General features: G+C 35.0%; 1 protein-coding gene across 35 annotated transcripts in view; it reads left to right on the top strand.

Moving 5' to 3' along the window:
* The window catches only part of FIP1L1 (factor interacting with PAPOLA and CPSF1), a 65544-nt gene that overhangs the window by 8050 nt on the left and 36773 nt on the right, over positions 1-20721 (top strand). For 7 of the 35 annotated variants that reach the window (XM_057546648.1, XM_057546647.1, XM_057546645.1 and 4 more), the window contains 6 exons: positions 2952-3016; positions 3881-3988; positions 4688-4818; positions 5110-5178; positions 12401-12510; positions 19439-19546. In XM_057546648.1, coding sequence (XP_057402631.1) covers positions 2952-3016; positions 3881-3988; positions 4688-4818; positions 5110-5178; positions 12401-12510; positions 19439-19546 — 591 coding nt within the window. Of the gene's footprint in view, positions 1-2951; positions 3017-3877; positions 3989-4687; positions 4819-5109; positions 5179-12400; positions 12511-19438; positions 19547-20721 lie in introns of all 35 variants that reach the window. The other 28 variants (XM_057546650.1, XM_057546643.1, XM_057546642.1 and 25 more) reach the window with 11 other exon arrangements.

Genomic DNA, 20721 nt, shown 5'->3' with positions numbered 1-20721 from the left:
AATTTTGGGGTGGGACTTGCATGCAAATATTAAATACATATAGGCTCCCATAGTACTTTATCTGAACTTTATTTCTTATAACAATTTCCAGTTTCATGGATTGAATTATGTTTGCACGTGTTTATTACCTTTAGATTCTAAATTCTTTGAATGGTTTATGAATTTTCCTGTTCCTTACATTGCCTTAAATATAGTAAGTATTTAGTAAGTGTTTATTCACTAAATTGACTGCGTGTTAACACAATTGTCTTTAAACTTTTTTTTCTCAACATTTGATTATGAAAATTTTCAAACACTCGAAGTTTAAGGAATTGATGTGAACACCCATTTATTTACTCATCACCTGGATTATACAATTTACATTTTGCTGTGTTTGCTTTATCACCTATCTATCTACCTACCTACCTACCTACCTATCTCCATGCCTCCACCCACTCATCAATCCATCTATTTTATTTCGTATTTTTAAAAATTTTTATTTATTTAGTTAGTTAGTTGTGCTGGGTCTTAGTTGCAGCTTGCCGGCTTCTTAGTTGCGGCACATGGGCTCCTTAGTTGTGGGATGCGAAGACTTAGTTGCGGCTTGCATGTGGGATCTAGTTCCCTGACCAGGGATCGAACCAGGGCCCCCTGCGTTGGGAGCGCGGAGTTTTAACCACTGTGCCACCAGAGAAGTCCCCTTATTTTGTATTTTTTATGCATTTCAAAGTAAGTTACAGATCTTTCTGAAGCGTATAAAGCTTGTTTAACCTTAATATCTCAAGATATATCCATTGAAAACTGAAAGAAAGCCAGGGAGAAAATAAAATTTGATGAATATTTACTTTGTGCACAGCATTTCAGAGGCAAATTTAAAGAGCAAATTGTTTTCAAGGAACAATACTAAATTGGTTTATTATAAGGTGTTAGAAGTTAAAGACTAGAATTTTTTTTAGGTGACATACTTTTGTTACAGAGCTTATTGTATCTGTAAGTAAGGTATGAGGAAAATCAAATCTTAGGGTAGGAATAATTTACCTTGTATAGAGGAGTGGTTTCTTAGCTGTATCTTTGAAATTCAGCCGCTCATTCATTAACACTTTTTAAAGGCAGTTTGTTTGGCACTCTAATAATTGATGATGGGAATATCAACTGTCCTTATTTATCAAAAGTAGTGAGGAAGATAGACATGTGAGCAGATACTTTCCTTGCAGTGTAAGTGCTTGAATAGAAACATGTACAGGGTGATTTGAAAGCTTTGAGAGGACAGTTGCTGAAAGTCTGCATGTGTTGAAGAGAAGATCCTAGAGGAGGTAATATATGAATTTGCTTGAATAATTCTCGAGACAGAAGGAAGAGGACTGATGATTTTGGCAGAGGAAACTACTTAGATGTAGTGGAAGCATGACTTAGACGAACCACAAGACTGGAGGATAAGGTAGATGAGAGAGGACGCTTGAAACCACAGAAGAGGGGAGTTAGGATGTTTTTGCTGTGTCATCATGGAGCCCTTAAAGGTTTTTAGGCAGGGCACACAATATAACTCTAGCAGTAGTAGTTGAGATGGACTAGATAGAACTTAGTTAATAGATTTGAAGTAATCATCCAGATGGGATGGTAGTCCAAACTAAACCAGCAGCAGTAATATAGGGATAGATGGAAGAATTCGATATATCTGAGTGAGTAATAAATGGAAATAACATGGGTAATGGGTTGGTTGTAGATGGAAAGGGAGACAAAGGATTCAGTGACTTGGAGCTTTCTAGAGTAGTTCAGTGTGTATATAGCAGTGTATTACCATATATGGGTCAGGTGGGAGGAGCAGGTTAAGATAAAATTTTTTGATACATTTATTTTTAAGTTTTTGTAGACATCCAAGTATGTAGGATCTAGCCCCTAGAGAATCCTGAGACCTCATGGTGGGTGCTATTGAACGGTATCAGATTTACTTAAGTGCAATTTTCCAGACAGCTAAGGTTCTTTACACACAATGAATGTGAAGGCTTGGAGGCATTAAAAAAGAAAAGTAATGTTTTAAAGGGCAGAATGGGGAAGGAAGGAAAGTAGCTGGGTGGGAAGCAAAGAAGTTCATTTAATGAACTATGGTAAACCTTTTATAAATACTGTTTTGGTTTATCCTTTAGCAGTTCTGTTTAGCAGGACAATTTGGAGACAGTCCTTGGTTTTTGTATTTTGACTTTCAAACAGCTAGGACTTTTGTACATCATATATAGATATCTCAGAGTGCTTTGGCTGTGCTGAATTTAGCTTGTTGAAATGTAAGCATCATGGGGCAGGAACCATATTTGTCCAGCTCCTCATTTTCTCTCCTTGGCTTAGAACTATATGTGATGTATTATTGGTGCTTAAGCATTTATTAGAGAATTAGTCAATGAGATGATTAAACCTTTCAAGTTGGTAATGATAGTACAACTTGACAATACCAATTTATTTTAGGCTCCTTCATACTTCTTGCATTTATAGTAGTGGATCTTTATACAATTATTTGAATATTTTATTGAATATATCCTTATTTTTTTAAGCAGAATAACCTAGGTCTCATAAATTTAATACATTGGAGACAAAAGATGGAAATTGTTAGGCAGACCAGAAGCTGAGTTTTCACAAGTCCAGTTGGATGACTGGGAGGCAAGGAAGTGAAAACAAGGCATATAAACTATTCTTCCCTTCCCAGCCAAATTTTTCGAAAGTTTGTTAGAGTAGGATATTGAATTAATCGCAGGTACGTTTTTGAGATGGAAAATTAGTCAGACTTTTAAAAAATATTTGTTTTTATCTTTTATTAAGCAAGTGACAGACTTTTTAAATTAGTTTAAAACATTTTCTAAAATGTTTGAGTTAGTGTCAGTCTATCTAGTTAATATGTGGGTATATAATTTATGTGTACATATTGAATATATTGCTGCTTTTGTTTAAGCATCTCAGGATAATTTTTTTAATTTTGCTTTTAGGAGTTATGGTACAGCACCTGTAAATCTTAACATCAAGACAGGAGGAAGAGTTTATGGAACTACAGGTAAAATTTGTATTTGCAGTTACATCAATAGAAAATAGGGCATATATCTGAATAGGTCATGAATAGATTTTAATAGCTATTACAGCTCAATTAAAAAGAGCAGTTTTTGACCATATATCGTAGAATGGGCACTTTTCTGTAAATGGCTAGATAATGAATAGTTTAGGCTGTGTGGGTCACATGGTTCCTGTCATGTGTGTGTGGTTTTTTTTTGTTGTTGCCGTTGTTTTTTGGTTCTACAACCCTTTCTTACAGCTCACAGACTGTACAGAGACAATGATGTAAAACATGGAAGTTAACTTCTTGGTACAGGAATCCCTTATTATAAACAAAAAGTCTCTAATCTCTCTGTTTTATCTTATAGCTACACCATAAACTTTGACCTCACTTTTTTTTTTTTTTTTTTAAATTAATTAATTTATTTATTAATTTTTGGCTGTGTTGGGTCTTCGTTTCTGTGCGAGGGCTTTCTCTAGTTGCGGCAAGCGGGGTCCACTCTTCATCGCGATGCGCGGGCCTCTCACTATCACGGCCTCTCTTGTTGCGGAGCACAGGCTCCAGATGCACAGGCTCAGTAATTGTGGCTCACGGGCCTAGTTGCTCCGCGGCATGTGGGATCCTCCCAGAACCAGGGCTCGAACCCTTGTACCCTGCATTGGCGGGCAGATTCTCAACCACTGCGCCACCAGGGAAGCCCCAGACCTCACTTTTTATTTGTGGTTACCATTACTACTCTGTTTGGAATCTTGGCCATATTTAGTGCTGATAGTAGTAAAAAGGTGTCATTGTTTTCTGTTTGTCTGTGGTATCTCTCAGCTTCTTATTAATATAGTTCCTTCACCATTTTGTAATTTTCTGAAGTAGGAACGAAAGTCAAAGGAGTAGATCTTGATGCACCTGGAAGCATTAATGGAGTGCCACTTTTAGAGGTAGATTTGGATTCTTTTGAAGATAAACCATGGCGTAAACCTGGTAAGATTATTGTGGATTATATCAGTTTCACAAGATTTTTAGTCTAAACAATTATTAGAAAAGTTTTTTTTCAGCATCAATTTAGAATATTATTTTTTAAATGTAATTTTCATTATCTTAAGCACATGAGTAATAATGAACCTGTATTATTAAATCTTACAGGTGGCCTAGCATTGTATAAAAGTAGACTTGCATATTGTTTTATTATAATGCCAATTCTTTTTTTTTTTTTAACATCTTTATTGGAGTATAATTGCTTTGCAATGGTGTGTTTCTGCTTTATAACAAAGTGAATCAGTTATACATATACATGTCCCCTTATCTCTTCCCTCTTGCGTCTCCCTCCCTCTCACCCTCCCTATCCCACCCCTCTAGGTGGTCACAGAGCATGAGCTGATCTCCCTGTGCTGTGCGGCTGCTTCCCACTAGCTAGCTATGTTACATTTGGTAGTGTATATATGTCTGTGCCACTCTCTCACTTTGTCCCAGCTTACCCTATAATGCCATTCCTAAAGAGAGTAATTTTGATCAAAAATTTGTATAGTCCTGTTGCTTTATGGTAGTAATTGGGAGAATTGGTAAAATTAGAAGATGAGACTAATAAAACTCTAAATTTATTTTTACAGTTTATTATATTTTATATGCTGCATAAAAATAGAATTGAAATATTTGTACACTAAAAGTGTGTTTTATATTTAGGTGCTGATCTTTCTGATTATTTTAATTATGGGTTTAATGAAGATACCTGGAAAGCTTACTGTGAAAAACAAAAGAGGATACGAATGGGACTGGAAGTTATACCAGTTACCTCTACTACAAATAAAATTACGGTAATTAGTAGATATTCCAAAATACCCCAGCCTTTTCTACCATCCCAGTTTTGCTCCCTAAATACATCAGTTTTTCCCTATAAAGGTGGTTAAATGCTATATGATAGTTTAAAAATTCCATTTTACCGTGTTTGTTTTTTTTCCCTTCCTTCCCTTTCAGAGTTTCATATTAATGATTATCTGATGTTTTTAGTTTCAATTCACAGTCTAGCCACAGCTGGTTTGTCTTTATGTGGCCTATCAATTAAAAATTATGTGGTATCTTAATGGGGAATATGTTATTTAACTTAGGCCGAAGACTGTACTATGGAAGTTACACCAGGTGCAGAGATCCAAGATGGCAGATTCAATCTTTTTAAGGTGAATTTTAGTAAATTATCCTTGGTTGCTCTCATTTTTTGTTCTTGAGTCTGCTCCCATACCACTACTCGAGGGACAAGATTAAAGTGGAAATAGCTACCTTTTTTCCAAACCTTCAGCTTCCTGGTGACTTACAAATATGCTGATTGTTGTTTTATCTCCACTTTTGCAAGCATGTGAATTATAGCCTATTATACTAACAAATGCAAAGTAAAACTATTCTTGCTATATGTTGTGATTTTATTTTGAGTCAAGTGTGTGTTTGCTTGTAGGATATAAAAGTTCATGCCAACAGGCTAAGCACTCATTGTAGATTCCGCTATAATCTTTATCAGAATTGGAGACTTATTTGTCCTAATTTTCTGTTAAAAAATGGTAAGGTAGATGACATACTGCTTATTATCTGTATGAGACTGAAATCTTTGGTGTAATGTCTTCTGCAGTTTAAGATGTCTCAAGAATCTTAGGTGTTCTTTGACAGTCGCCAAGAAAGACTCAACAAAATTAGGATAAAGTCATTGATTTTTTAAATTAATATTAAAAGGAGTAGGTTTAATGAGGGACTTGCAGGTTGATACCACTTGGGTATCAAGTCTGACTTCTGGCTTCTCCATTCCATAGGATCAGTCCCAAGAATAATAATATATTTTCATACTTGTGTGATACACAGCAACCTACAAACTTTTTTCAAAATCTGATTGTAAACTCTTCTTCCTTTACCTTAATTCTTAATTCTTGATTCTTGTGTTGAGTGACACTGGGATGAAGACTGGGAGTGACTTTTAGATTGGGTTATATACCCAGGGAACTTTTGTGGGCAGGAACTTCTCTGTGTCCCGTTTGGGGCTACAGCCCTGTCCACCAAAATACTGCCTTATGCAATGCATGTGCTATATCCGCAGATGTAGCCGCTCTGCTGGACACAGTTCTGTATAGAGAATTTAATTTTAATTTACATCCTACTTTGGGTAAGTATTTGGTTCTTGTTCTGCTGTAAATATTTTGAAAGTGTGTGATGATGTCTATCTTATTTTAAATGGTCATCAAGTTCATTTTGGTGATATCTACTTATTGAGACATGGAATATATTGTTTTTCATGATTACAATGAATAATTAGAAAAGTTATCTTGATGAGGAAATAGTTTGTTTGCAATGGTGCTTTTAATTTTCTTCCAACAGAAATGAGAACTGCCTTTTTAAACTGCCAGCTCCTCTATACTTTGTCTTTTTTCAGTAAACTTCTAAAACTAAAGGATAAAAAAGAAACTCCTAGAGTCTGGTCTCTTATTGAAGGTAGCCATTGTTTATAAGTTATATATATACAGTCTACTGAAAAATTATTTTGAAGCTTCTCTTTATCATGTGAGAGGAGGTCATTGTTCCATTCTGATTTATTTAATTCTGAATGAATAAGGACTTGAATTTGACAGGTATAGTCAAATTATTTAAGAAATCAGCTTTATTGGATCAGAGAGTTCTTTCTGGAGAAGAACAGAAGACATGGCTTTGTAGAGTGTGGTTTAATTTTAGAAAGCCTGGAAACCAGAAAGATGAATTGGAGGAATTACTGCCTGTTAGTGATCAGGAGAGTGACTTGTAGTAACAGTATTCTGGCAGCAGTGTATGGTATGGTTGGATAAAGTCCAAGCTCTTGTCCACTTATCTACCATTTGAACTATAATCAGTAGGATTGGTGAGAAAGAGATAGAAGGAAAAAAGCTTGTCCAGCTTTCTTGATGTATCTGAGTACCTTCAGTGTGCCCAGCACTGTGCTAGATGCTACAGTAAAAGAGGGTCTTTGTATTCAAGGAGCTCATGATCTGAGTGATGTGTACATGTGAACTGATAACAATGATGTATTGTGACAAGTGTTATGTTGGTGTATTGACAAAATGCAGTAGGGAGTTCAGAGGAGAGAGTGGGTTATCCTGCATTGCAGAGTCTAGAAGGATTCAAATGGGATGTGATAAGTGAAAAATGAGTGAGTTTTCATTAGTAGGAGACAGGGGAGTATAGAACATTGTAGGCAGAGAGAGCAGTGTGAACAAAACCAGATAGCATTCAAGGAGAGTTGGGGTAGATGACAGAGGAGAGAAGCCTGGAAATGGTAGAAATGATGAGAAAGATCTTAATCTAAAACTAGCTTGCAGACATATATATGGGCAGTAGGAAGCCATCTCAAAGTTCTTGGGTAGGAGAATAGTATGAGCAAATCTGGTTTTTAGAAGAGAACTGGTACCAGGGTAAGCTATAGAATGTAAGAGGGAAAAAGGGAGACAGAGACTAGATAGGGAGCTGTTGGAGTACTATAGGTATGAAATGAAGAAAGACCCAGACTGATACTGGTGGATGGACAAAGGAACAAATTTAAGAATCAAAATTTAAGTTATTTTCATATCTACTACAAAGATATTTTTTCATCCTTAGTCAAGTGAGAGACAGGCAACTCATCAGCATCTTTAAAATAATTTTTTTTTTTTACTTTTTATTAAGTAAATTTTCAAACATTCTAACAAGTAGATAGAATAGTACAAGTGAACTGCCATGTGTTTATTATGGCAGTGTCTCAAGTGATTTATCAACATTTTAACATTCTTAAAGTCTTTTTATATACTTCAATATAAAAGAGTTTTTATATATTTTTTAGCAAAATGAAAGATGAAATTTAATAAGTATAAAAATAAAATCACTCAGTTGGGTACAAAAGCAGTTGTATAATTACATAATTTGGGGTGAGGGCAAGAGAGGAGTGACTAGTGAGAATGGGTGCACACCTGCATAGATGTGTTTTTTTCCTCTGTGGAAGCATGTATGAGTTTTGTCACCAGTGTTGTGAATTTCATAAGCATGTGTCTTGGTCTGTTATCAGCCATTGTACCAAGCTTTCATTTGTACCTTCTTAATCTGGAAGTACATATCCTTCACTTCTGGGATACTTTCTTATGTTATTATTATTTTTTTTACTTTTTCTCTGCTTTCATCTGCCTTTTGGACCTCTTATTCAAAAATTGGACCTCCTTATGCTGGTTCCTTTAATTTTCTTAGTTTTTCTCTTTTCCTTTCTCTTTGTTTTCCATTATCTGGGAGATTTCTTCAGCCTTAGAATGCTTCTGTTCACTTTTTCATTTCTGCTATTGTATTTTTGAATATCCAAGAAGATTTTCTTTCAGTATTTAACTTTAGCCTATTCGTATTCATGCATGCAGTGATGCAGTATTTTTTCCTCCCTCTATCTTTCAAAAGATCTTAATGTTAATGATAGATTGTTTCTGTTAAGTTTTCTTTTTGTGCATGGTCTGTTTTCTACAAGTTCATCTTTTAAGTTTGTTGTTTTTGGCTTCTGACTTTGACTTTTCTCAAGTATTTGTTGATCCTTGCCCATTATTAACTCACGAGAGAAGGGGCCACTGAAAAGGTGATTGGAAGCTCTGTGCACGTGGGTAGAACTTGTTGATTGTAGGCTTCACTGTAGGGCTAAGTTTTTCTCACAGTCTCTGATGTCAGTATCTTTATCTTTGTTTTTTATCCTTTTGTTTTTTCTTTTTGTGATAATCTGAGTTTTCAGAGAAGACATTCTAGTATCCTGCCTAGAGGGTTTATATTTATACTTGGCTGCTTGAAATGTTCTGGGAGCTAGAGTTGTCAATTCCTGAATATTTGCGGGTCTTGCTGTGAAAATCAATATGTCTTTGCTTTCTCATTGCTGACTTAGGATTCAGATTCTTTGGTCTGCTCAGTTACTATTTTTTCATCTGCTTTCAAAGTCCTAACTTTTGTTGCCTTCCCAGTCTTTTTGTTCCTGTGGGTTGAAACAAAATTGTTATAAATAATTTATGTGATTTTCTATTTTTTCTTTTTTCATCTTAACATGTAAATGTTTTCCTAGGTTATTAAAGTTTTTTGATAAATAACACTTTATAAATAGTTGCATAATCCATTATTTGGGTGTTTCACAATAATTTCTTTTTAGATATTATTTTGTAGTATTAAACTTTTATAAATAATGCTATGAAGGGCAGTTGAAGGAAATTTTACAAAATAATTAAGTTTCAGCATAATTTGAGTAAAAATCTGATAATTTGTTTTTATAAAATCAGTCATAATGTCTTACAGTCATTTCTTAACATATTAGATCATGTGGAAAAAATAATCTCATTATGTTGTGATTAAACAAATTTTGAGTCTATGTAATGCTGAGTGCAACATCTGAAGACAAAGTGATAATGATAATGCAGGTTGATTAGGAGGGTTGCTAAAATGGTGAAGACTTTCAGAATTGTTTACTACAATGAGTATATTATGAAGAAATTAACAAGAAAAGAAAACTAAGTTAGGAAACACAAGCAATTTTTACACGTTTGAAAATGTACCATGTCTTCCTGATACCTTTTCTCACTTTTTCCCCTATTGTAAATACTCTTTAATTTATAATCTCTTGCCCCTCTTTCTACTTCTTTCCAACCCTTCTCCCTTCCTTCTTCCCAATTTTTATTATTTATTTGTTTACTTATGTGTTTATTTTTAAGATTTAACATATTATTTTATCTTTATTACTTTCTTTAAATTGCCTTTCCAGAGATATTCATGTTTATGTAGTTTTTGGCAGAATAACATTAATACCCCATGTTTATAAAGTGGTTTCCCAGTATCTCCCCTGATCATCAGAAGAGCTTGGTGAAATAGACTGAGTAGTTGTTACTGGTATTTGATAATAGGGATAGAAGGATTAAAGACTTTCTCAAAGCCTCAAGAGCAGAGACTAGAATCCAGGCCTTCTGGTGCCCAGTAGAGCTCCCTTTCTGTGAGACCAGATTTGCTGCTCTGCTCCAGTATTAGGGTTCCAGTTGCTCTCCAGATCCCAACTTTTAATTGAGCATTGTCTATGCCAGGAAGTGTCTTAGGTTTGGGTGGAGAGGGGAGGTAAGCATTATAGACATAGACTTTGTGGTCTTAAGAGTTTATCTGACTTAATGGGAAAGATAGGTAGTAATTAGATAATCATGCCAAAAATTATATAAACTCCATGTTCTATGAAAGACTTTAAAGAAGTGACATTTAAAGCTAAATCCCAAAGCCAATCAAATAGCAAATATATTTGAGCACTCATTACATGCCAGGCAATGTATTTAGGCACTTAGGATTCAGATTTGAACTGGACGCCATCCATGTCTTCAGAGATCCTATGTTATAGTGGCAGCAGGCAGACAATAAACATAAAATAAGTAAGAGGACTTAAGGTAATGTGAGAAATTCTATGAAGAAAATGCAAAATGATATGATAGAGATAATATGATAGAGATTGGGATTGGCCACTTCAAGGAGACATTTGAACAATACTTGAGCCATGATGATCTTTTAAAGCAGAATGAACATCTAGTGCAAAAGCCCTCATAAAGGAGGAACTTACCTGTTAAAAAGAACAAGAGGAAAGGCTATTGTGACTGGACATAGCTAAGGTAAGTTGGGGAGGAATAGAGGAAAACAAAGTTGGAGAGGTAGGCAGGGCCCATACCATAAATCCTTGTAGGCATTGATAAGTTTAGGTTTTATTCTGTTTGCATTGGAAAGCTATTGGAGAATTTTGAGCAGGGGAGAGACATGAGCTGATTTACATTTTTAATAAGATTGCTTTGGCTGTGTACAGAGGATGGATTTTAGAGAGGTAAGATCAAAGCAGAGAGACGGTGTAGTAGAACAGATGAGTTGTGGTGGTGGGTTTGACCTGAGTTTTAGGAGTGGACAGAATGATAAGTGGTTGAATTTGGTATATATTGTCAAGGTAAAGTTGACATTGGTTGTTCATATGTATTGGATCATTGCTAGGTTTTTTTTTGTTTTTGTTTTTATTTTCTTGAGCAACTTGGTGCCATTTACTCATAGGAAGAAGACTTGGAGAGGATCAGATTGGGGGATAGCGGGAAATCAGTAGCTTTATTTTGGCCATCTAAGTTTGAGATGCTTAGAAGACATGTGAGAAGCTGGGTATAAATTGGAGCTCAGGGGAACAGTTGAGACCATAGTGTCAACTCTGAGTATTCCTTGCATCCCCAGGAAGAATAGTGCATTTCTTCTTCTGTGTTCTCATAGTATGTTTTATCCCAGGGATATTTTTTTCATAACAGTTGTTGTATTGCTTTGGTGGTTTGTGTGTGTCTTTTCCCACAGTCTGGAATTTTGTTGTATTTCTCTCTGTGGTCTCAGTTTCCAGTACATAATAGATATTCAGTAAATGTTTGATGAATAAATCATGTTTATTTCCCGTCACCACATTCGGTCAGTTTTACCTGTCAAATGTCTAACAAATCTATTTCTTTCTTTCTATCCTCATTGTCTTAGTGCTGATCCTCATCATCCCTCATATAATTAGTATTAACATTAATATTTTATTTGAAAATGAGTTCCACATAATGTTTATTTGAGAGGTAGATGGTTTCTGGAATTGAATCAGTGGTTTGAATGTATCAGAGTCAAGGTGTCTGAATTCTCTTGGCCTTTGCCTCATAAGGAAGGAGAGTGATGCTGAATTTAGACTGAACAGGGGCAGTAGAATTTAAATAGGGCCTAAGATTTAGTGATGTTATTTAAGTATAGGGCAACTTGAACTTTATTTAAATTTAATAAATTAATGGCGATTTTTAAGATAGGAAGGTGAGTATAAAAGCAAAAGAGCATAAAGAAGATTTTCACCAGTCTAAAGGAATATGACTGGACCATACTTCAAAGGATCTGGCAGGAGCACAAAGGATGGGCAAATATGGGAGAAATTATGAAGTAAGTGGATAACTGGCTTGAAAGTGAACATAAAGAGTGAGAAGAGGGATTAAGGAGACAGATGACTGACTTCAGGCTTCTGGATATACTGAATTCTTCAAGGCCTTTCTTGAACTCTGAAACATGGAGTCTTAACTGAGTATCTTGGACTTATTTATAGTGGTCTGAGAGAATTTATGAAAGTCCTTAAGAGTTATAGTTTATTGGACTTTTAAGTGACATTAATTTGAACTTTTTACTAGTTGGGAACATTTTGGTCCCATAATCCATCTTTGGTGCCTTTCACCTAATGCTGTTCTAAAATAAGTTTAATTTTATTATATACTGGGCAATGAAGCATTCTTCATATTTAATTTCAAATCAAATGTTATGAATTTATTTTAACATCTTTACTGTATTAGGTTTGAGTGTTCCGTTGAATTAAACAAGCTAATAACCCTTTTTTTTAAGGTACAGCAGGGAAGAACTGGAAATTCAGAGAAGGAAACAGCGCTTCCATCTACAAAAGCTGAGTTTACTTCTCCTCCTTCTTTGTTCAAGACTGGACTCCCACCAAGCAGGTTAGTGAGATATTGATGATTCAGTTTATTGAAGGCATTGGTATCTTCACCTTTAGTGCTATATGAAGTATAAAAACTCTGAATGATATGCCAAAAAACTGGAACATTCTACTTGGTTTTAGTACAAAATGAATTCTTTGTGAAAAACTCTTCTGGGTGCTATTTCATCTAATCTAGGTAAGCAAGAAATGAACAATGGAATATAGTTACATGTATATATAAAGAAACAACAATCTCACATTCAGGACAGGTGGTGACAACAATGGTCACGCTGTTTTCTGTGTTTATTATTCTTACATAAAGAGTTATTGAACTTCCTAAGTCTAGATATACTGGCCTAAAGATGTTTCACTGATTTTAGTAAAAGAGGTTGTAGAAATTTCAGCCTGAGAAATTTTTCAAATTAAAATCATTTTCTTTTCTTTCTTTGGTTTGTTGTGATAATACCTAACTTTGAGTTCTACACGGTACCAACTGTAAGAGGCAAAGATGTTGGCAAATGTCCTTTTAACTTAAACATCACAAGTGATTAGCCCATTACCAGGAAAATGGTAAAGGATAAGCCAAAACTAGGGAAGTTTTATGTCAGCAGTTTAATCTTGGGTTAAAGATGACTTAAACCAGTTATTTCTGTGAGCCTGAAACAAGTCAGTAACTCAACTATTACTAGTTCTCAGCCAGATCATTTACCTTTTGTGTTACTTACTTAAATTTATTTTATGTAGTTTCCTGGTTTTGTCATTCTGATATTTCATACTATATGAATGCAGAAAGAAAACTTGTAATTTAGCCCTAAAATAAAGAGTTTTGAAACTTTCAGCCAAAATTCAATATCATAAAGCCATCTCAGATTTTGACTGTCTCTTCCTAACAATTTCTAGTCATGCATATATACACTACCAAATGTAAAATAGATAGCGAGTGGAAAGCAGCTGCATAGCACAGGGAGATCAGCTTGGTGCATTGTGACCACCTAGAGGGATGGGATAGGGAGGGTGGAAGGGAGACGTAAGAGGGAGGGGATATGGGGATATATGAATACATATAGCTGATTCACTTTATTATACAGCAGAAACTATAATACAACATTGTAAAGCAATTATACTCCAATAAAGATATTAAAAAAAAACTAAGGGGAAAAATGACTAAATCACAAAAACAAAAAAAAAAAAACAATTACTAGTCATGGACTTTTCCAAATAAGGTTTTTTAAACCAAATGCAATCTCATAAAAGTGTTTGTCTAAGAAGTTATGATAGCTGAGGAATATTGATTCTTTTAATATGTAGTATTCTTTTTTTTTTTTTTTCATATTTTAAAAGAGGCCAACCTTCATTCATTGAGTTTATGGTGTTCTGCGTTGTAGAATGATATTAAGAGCTTGGACTCTAGAGCCAGACTTCTGGCTCAAATTCTGGCTCTCTTACTTACTAGCTGTGAATTACACTAGCTGTGTATTACTAGCTAGTGTGTATTGGGCACATCGCCCAATCTTCTTGTTCTTTCATTTCTTAATCTATAAAATACAGTAATAATACTACATAATACTCTCACTGAATAGTTACGTATATTAAATGGATTAATTTATGTAAGGTGTTTAGCACAGTGGTACATACATAATAAATATTCTATGGATGTTTGTTATTATCATAATTAAACTAATTGAACTTGTAAAAATCAATAGCAGTTTTTCTGTGTTTTGCCCACTTCCACCCCCCTCCCCTCTTTTTTAAAAATTTGGGCCAGATTATATAGGACATTGTGCCATTATAAGGGTTTTGGCTTTCCCTGTAAGTGAAATATATGGGGAGTCACCATCAGATTTTGAGCAGAGGAATGAAATAATCTGATTTAGGTTTTTAAAGTCTTTAAAGTTAAATTAAATTTAACTGCTTTATTAAGCTCAGACTACAGAGGAATTAAGGGCAGTAATGGGGAGGCCAGTTAGGAGGCTGTAACAGTTATCTAGACAAGAAATAATGGTAACTTAGACCACGGTGGTAGTGGTGCAGATGGTGAGACACAGTCAGATACTGGATACATTTCAAAAGACATAAAAGATTTTTTATATCTGAGGCGGAAAAGACTATAGGAGGAATGCTTTTTGGAGGGAGGAGACCGAAAGTTCAGTTTAGAATCTGATAAAATTGAGGTGCCTACTAGTTATACAAGTGGAATATTTGCATGGGAAGTGGATAAGTAGATCTGGTGTAAGGGGAAAGGTATGGACTGGAGGTACAAATCTGGGAGTGATCAGTGTTTAAATAGTACTTAAATGAATCTGTGAAATTGAATTAGATTGTAAATGAGGTAGATATTAATAGAGAAGTAGTAAGAAGACAGAGCCTTGAGGCACTTCAATGCAGGTCAGAAAAATAAGGATGGAACAGTAAGAGGAGACAAGTAGAGAAGAACGACTAATCAAATAGGAGGAAAACCCAATGTATGTCTTGAAAAGGGTGTGTTTCAAAATAGGAGGAATGTTTTAACTATCAAATAAATATTGATTGGCCAAGAAGAAGAGGACTGGGAATGACTTTTGGATTTTAAAATGCAAAGGTTGTGGTGATTCTGACCAGGACATTTTCAGTGGTATAAGGTGAAGATTTAAAAAAAGACTTTGTGGAATGGATTCAAGAGAGAATAGGAGGAAAGGAATTAGAATGAACAATTTTTTGAGTTTTTTTCTTTTTTCTCTTTTGAGGGGACAGAGAAATGGGACAGTATCTGGAGGGAAATGTGGGGTCAGGAGGAGGGTTTTTTGCCAAAATGAAAGAAATTACAGCATGTTTTTATATTTATGAGAATGACTAGAGGGGAAAATTGATGATGCAAGAATTGAAAAGGGACAATTGTTAGAGCAGTGTCCTTAAGAAGGTCAGAGGAGGTGGGATGTAACATGCAAGTGGAGGATTTAGCCTTAAAGAGAAGCATGGACAATTCACTCATTGTAATAGGAGGAAGGGCAGGTGAAGGTAGGTGGGTGGTTAATGGTGATGGAAACAACTGAAAGTTCTCTTTCTGATTGCTTCAGTTTTTTCCAGCAGCATAGAATGCAGACTTATCTGGTGAAAATGAGAATAGTGGAAGAGGGTGTTGAATGTTTGAGAGGAGAGGAGGTCTGAAATAGTTATTTAGAGGTGTGTGAATAAACCTGGGGGAAAGGAGCAGGATTGCTAGGCAGTTACCTGAAGGGAAATGTGGGATGAAGAGATGGCTTTTTTTTTCCCAGGTGGGAGAAATCACAGCCTTTTTATATGCTGATGGGAATGAGCAGAGTGAAAAATTTATGACATGGGGAGAGACTGTACATTTCCAACTTTTCTTGAGGTTAATGGCCATAGGTTGAAAATGAAACAAGTCAGCTTGTTTGGGTGTGTTTGTCTTTCCCTTGTCAGGTATTCATGTGTTCATGAAGAGTAGCTAGAGTTGGATTTAGCAGGGGTTGAAGTTATACCAGGCAAATATGCCCAAGGGAAAGAGGGGCAAGGAAGGCGAGAGTGTACTTGAGAGAGTGATTATAATGATGGATCATGGATCTAAGGAGAGATGAAGGAGAGATGGATAAGGAGTGATGGGAGGACACTGGTGGATAAGGCACAGTAAGAAGGAAGTAAAAAAAAAAAATGTCAAAAATTAGCAGATTCATCACTTATGCTGAAAAGAATGGATAATTACCACCACAGTTTGTAGAAACAGACGCAACATGTCAATACTGTCACTTTTGGATGCAGAGAACAGTACTCATTGCTCATTAGAAAAGTTTGTTTTCTGGATTCATCTTCGCTTGATGGAAAGGATACTTCTCAGCCACTGTGAAGTGTTTCCCTAAATATCTGTGTTTTATTCTTTATATTTATAAAGTATTTCCATTTTATTCTCTGTATTTATGGAAATTAGATGTTTTTGAAAGTAAAATTTTATTGGCTTTAGGGAGAAGACAATAATGTCATGTAAGTCATAATAGAGACTGTACAGCAAATATTTAGCAGTAATGAAGTGTACTACTGACCTAATCACTGTATTTCTGTTGTTTAAAATCTTAGATTGCCATATTAATATATAAATGGCTAATGGTATGTTCACACAGAAAAAAATTTTTTTAATGGTTCTTTGTACTTTATCAGTAGGAATGTTGGATTTCTAACTTTCTGTACTGCCCAGCAAATTGTTAATATTTGATATATCAGAATGTTTTGTTTAATCTTTAAAAGTTTTCATATAGATCAATTAGCAGAATGTTACCATTACTACCAGCAGCCCCTGTTGTGCCCCCTTCATTTATTGTTTTCATTTTTTAATGTTTTATTTTGAAAAAATTCAAACTTACAAAGAGTTGCAAGAAAAGTATTAAAGTCTATACACTGTTCACTCAGATTCACCAGTTATTAACATTTTGCCATATTTGCTTTATAATTTCTCAAAAATATTTTTTTCCTGAACCATTTGAATGCTAATTGTAGACATTGTGCCCTTTTACCCCTGAATACTTCAGCATATATTTCCTAAGAACAAAGACATTGTGTTCCGTAATTATAGGAAACAGTTAATCAATGTCAGAACATCTCATAATGAATCAGTACTTTAATATACAAGCCATAAATTTTGCTGATTAGTTCAATAATATCTTTCATGGCAGTTCTTTTCTTTCCTCCTTGATTTAGGATTCAGTCCAGGATTATTCATTACAATTAACTCTTTTATCTCTTTATTCTTTTTTGATCTGGGACAGCTTCTTGAACATTCTTTGTATTTGTTGACATTGACTTGAAGAGTACAGTCTGGTTATTTTGTAAATCATCCTTCAGTCTGGGTTTGCTTGATGTTCCCACGTTATTAGATTCAGGCTTTGCTTTTGGGGCAGGAATACTACATAAGTAATGTGGTGTTCTCAGTGAATCAGCCTGTAGGTACATGATGTCAGTTTGTCCCATTATTAGTGGTGATAACTTTAATTACTTAGTCGTGGTGGTGTCCTTTGCGTTTCTGCAAAGTTACTGTATAAATAAGTAATCTGTGAGGGGACTGCATAAATATTCCATTTGTCTTTGAACTTTCCATGAATTTTAATGTCCGTTTATGATTTTTGATTTAATCTATTATTACTGTAATGACTGAAAATAGTCATTGTCTAACTCTGTTATTCCTGTTACGTTTATTAGTTGGCATTCTACTTTAAAAATGAGCTTTTCCACCTCCCTCACCTACTTATTTATTATTAGACTCATTAATTTTTATTTTATGTGTGAGTGTGTGTGAGGCTTATAAATGGGGTATATAAACTATATATATACACATACACACACACATATATACGTATACACACACATATATATATATATATATATATATATATATACCGTAATTCATATTGATGCTCGAATTGTTCCAGATTTGGTCTGTGGGAGCCTCTTCAAACTGGCTCCTCTGACCTTTTGACATGTCCCCATCATCTTTTTTTGAGGATTTCTTTATTTTCTGATGTTTCAGTCTTACGTTGTACTTTCCCTGCCCCTTCCCTAGAAGCAGCCATTTCTTGAAGGAATCCTGATGCTTTTTAGTGGGAAATGGTAATTAGAAACCACAGTCTTGGCAATAGTTATGCTCATTGCTATTGGGATGTCACTATTTCTAGGTCTTTTCAGCACTCAGAGCTAGGAAAAAGCAAGCAATTTCAATGTGAAATTGCCATATGTATGTTATTTTTATAAAATTTTAATCATATAGTCATGTTTCTTTTACTTCTAGTTTGACACCACAGGTTCTACTCCTCTTTCCCTATTTTGTATTGCATCTTCCTTTTTCCCACAGTGAGAACCTAGTTCCAACAAGTTCAATATATACACTCATTTGCTTAATACTGAAATACAGACAAAATAGATTAGAACTGTGCACCTACCATTACAAAAAGCAAACCTATTAAATAGAATGCAAGATTTCTTTCAATTTTTCTTTTTCTTAGATTGAGGGTATATAGTCAAAATATTGTGTTCAGAAATTTCCTTCAGAGTGGTTATATACATTAATCACTTAAAAGATAATTTGATCCATTGTTTCTGTTTCTGTTCAGTATTAGCATTTCTTTTCCTCCATGCTTATTGACTTACTTTCTACATATCTAGAACATTTAACATAGTTCCAAAGGCAAGACTATCCAAAAGTATACTCAGATTAGTCACTCTTTTTGCAGTTTTTTTCACTCCTGTCAATAAACTGTTTCATCTAGTTACTGGCTTATTCTTCCTGTGTTGTTTTTTTTTTTTTACATAAATAAGCAGCTATATAAACATGTTTTTCCTATTACTTTGAAAGAGTGTCTTATTACTCCTTTAAAGGATTGGCAAGAGTGTAAATAGGTGAACACCAGGGATAAAATTAACTTTTATTAGAATTTTACTTTGAAAGACTTTAATTCTGAAATGGAATTTTAATGAAATATATATTTAATATAGGCTTTTATGAAACAGAGTGTTGCTGTTAACTGGTTACACTAACAATATTTATTTCTATTATTGAAGAATTAGGGAAAGAAATACCAACATTTCAAATAAGGTTTTATGAAACTGCAGAAATTAATGTTATTAATTTGTAAAAGCACTGAAATTTATTTCTGGATAATATATATAACCTGAAGTAAGCCTTTGGTTCTTTTCTCATTTCTGCATTTTGACATCATACTGTCTATTTTGAGAAGTATTTCTAAAAATATTCTAGAATTAATAAAATGTTGATAACAAAGACATCTATATTTGAATACCACTAGCAGTCTTAGTTCCACAACAAGTATTTCATATAACTTGAAGAGAATGATACTATCGGAACATGCTAAACGACTTTAGAAAAAGCATGTCAAGGAAAAAAGAAACAGAACAAGGGGGGTCAGAGACAACAGTATGTAAGAAAAAACATAGAAAATTTATCTCACCAGAAACAGCACCTCTTCTCAGTCTCAGACAAGTACTGCCTCCAAAAAAGCCAATTCAAGCGTTGGGAAGTGGCAGGATCAATATGGGAGGGCCGAATCACCTGATCTAAGGTAAGGCTATTTTTAAACATTGGATACTCCTGATGTTTACGTCATCAGTGTTGTTTTATCTTATTAGAAAGATAATAAATTTTGACTAGGCTGTACCATTTTCCCCCCTGAATTACACTGTTTCAGTATAGAATTGAGGGTTTTTACACTTAACCTTGTGAATCAGCCTTTATCACCTCATGTCTCGCCCCTCGTCTCTAGCTTTTTTTATAACATAAATTGCCTGGAACCATGCTAATGGGTGCTCAATAAATGTTTTCCTTCCCCTTGCTGCAGGTTCAATTTTCCTTTCTTGTATCATACCCTATTCAAAAACCCCTGGGTGCTTTTCACTACCTGGAATAAAATTGAGCCCTCTGAGCCGGTCTTTAGGACCTATAAAATTGGACGCCATTGAATCTTTCCAATCTTTATTTCCCAACTACAGTGCATAAACCTGCCATTCTATTAAGTGGGTCTAGGAAGTACTGTCTCCCTTGTTGTTGCTATGCTTTTTCTTCATAATCCATCCTCCATAGAATTTTGGTTTGTGTTCTAAATCTTAAATTTACAAAGCATACAAACCTTGGATGGATATTGTAAACTCTGAGCCTGTGAAAATGGGAATAATACTTTCTATCCTAAGCGATGTAATGAGAAGCAAGTGTGTTAGGGTATGAAAATGCATTGCCAACAATAAGCAGTTATACTTTGCTTGACTATACAATCTCAGCAGTTATACTTTGCTTGACTAGAAATACAGACTAAGATACCTTCTTAATTTATCGTTTGAAGTTTTAAATAAGGTAATAGTATATGGGAGTGTATTTTGTTTGTTTTTTTTGGTGAAGAATTTAAAGCTTTCTTCCTGGGCAGCTTGATGCTGTATTAATGTGTGTTTTGTTTTTTTTTTTATGTATTTATTTTATTTTATTTTTGGCTGCGCTGGGTCTTCATTGCTACGTGGGCTTTCTCTGGTTGTGGTGAGCACGGGCTACTCTTCGTTGCGGTGCGCAGGCTTCTCATTGTGGTGGCTTCTCTTGTTGCGGAGCTCGGGCTCTAGGCGTGCTGGCTTCAGTAGTTGTGGCTCGCGGGCTCTAGAGCGCAGGCTCGGCTCGGTAGTTGTGGTGCACAGGCTTAGTTGCTCCACGGCATGTGGGATCTTCCCAGACCAGGGCTCGAACCCGTGTCCCCTG

The sequence above is a fragment of the Balaenoptera acutorostrata genome, chromosome 5 (genome assembly GCF_949987535.1).
Source record: "Balaenoptera acutorostrata chromosome 5, mBalAcu1.1, whole genome shotgun sequence".
Lineage (NCBI taxonomy): Eukaryota > Metazoa > Chordata > Mammalia > Artiodactyla > Balaenopteridae > Balaenoptera > Balaenoptera acutorostrata.
Note: the sequence above shows the minus strand (reverse complement) of the source record. Positions and strands in the feature narration are given on the sequence as shown.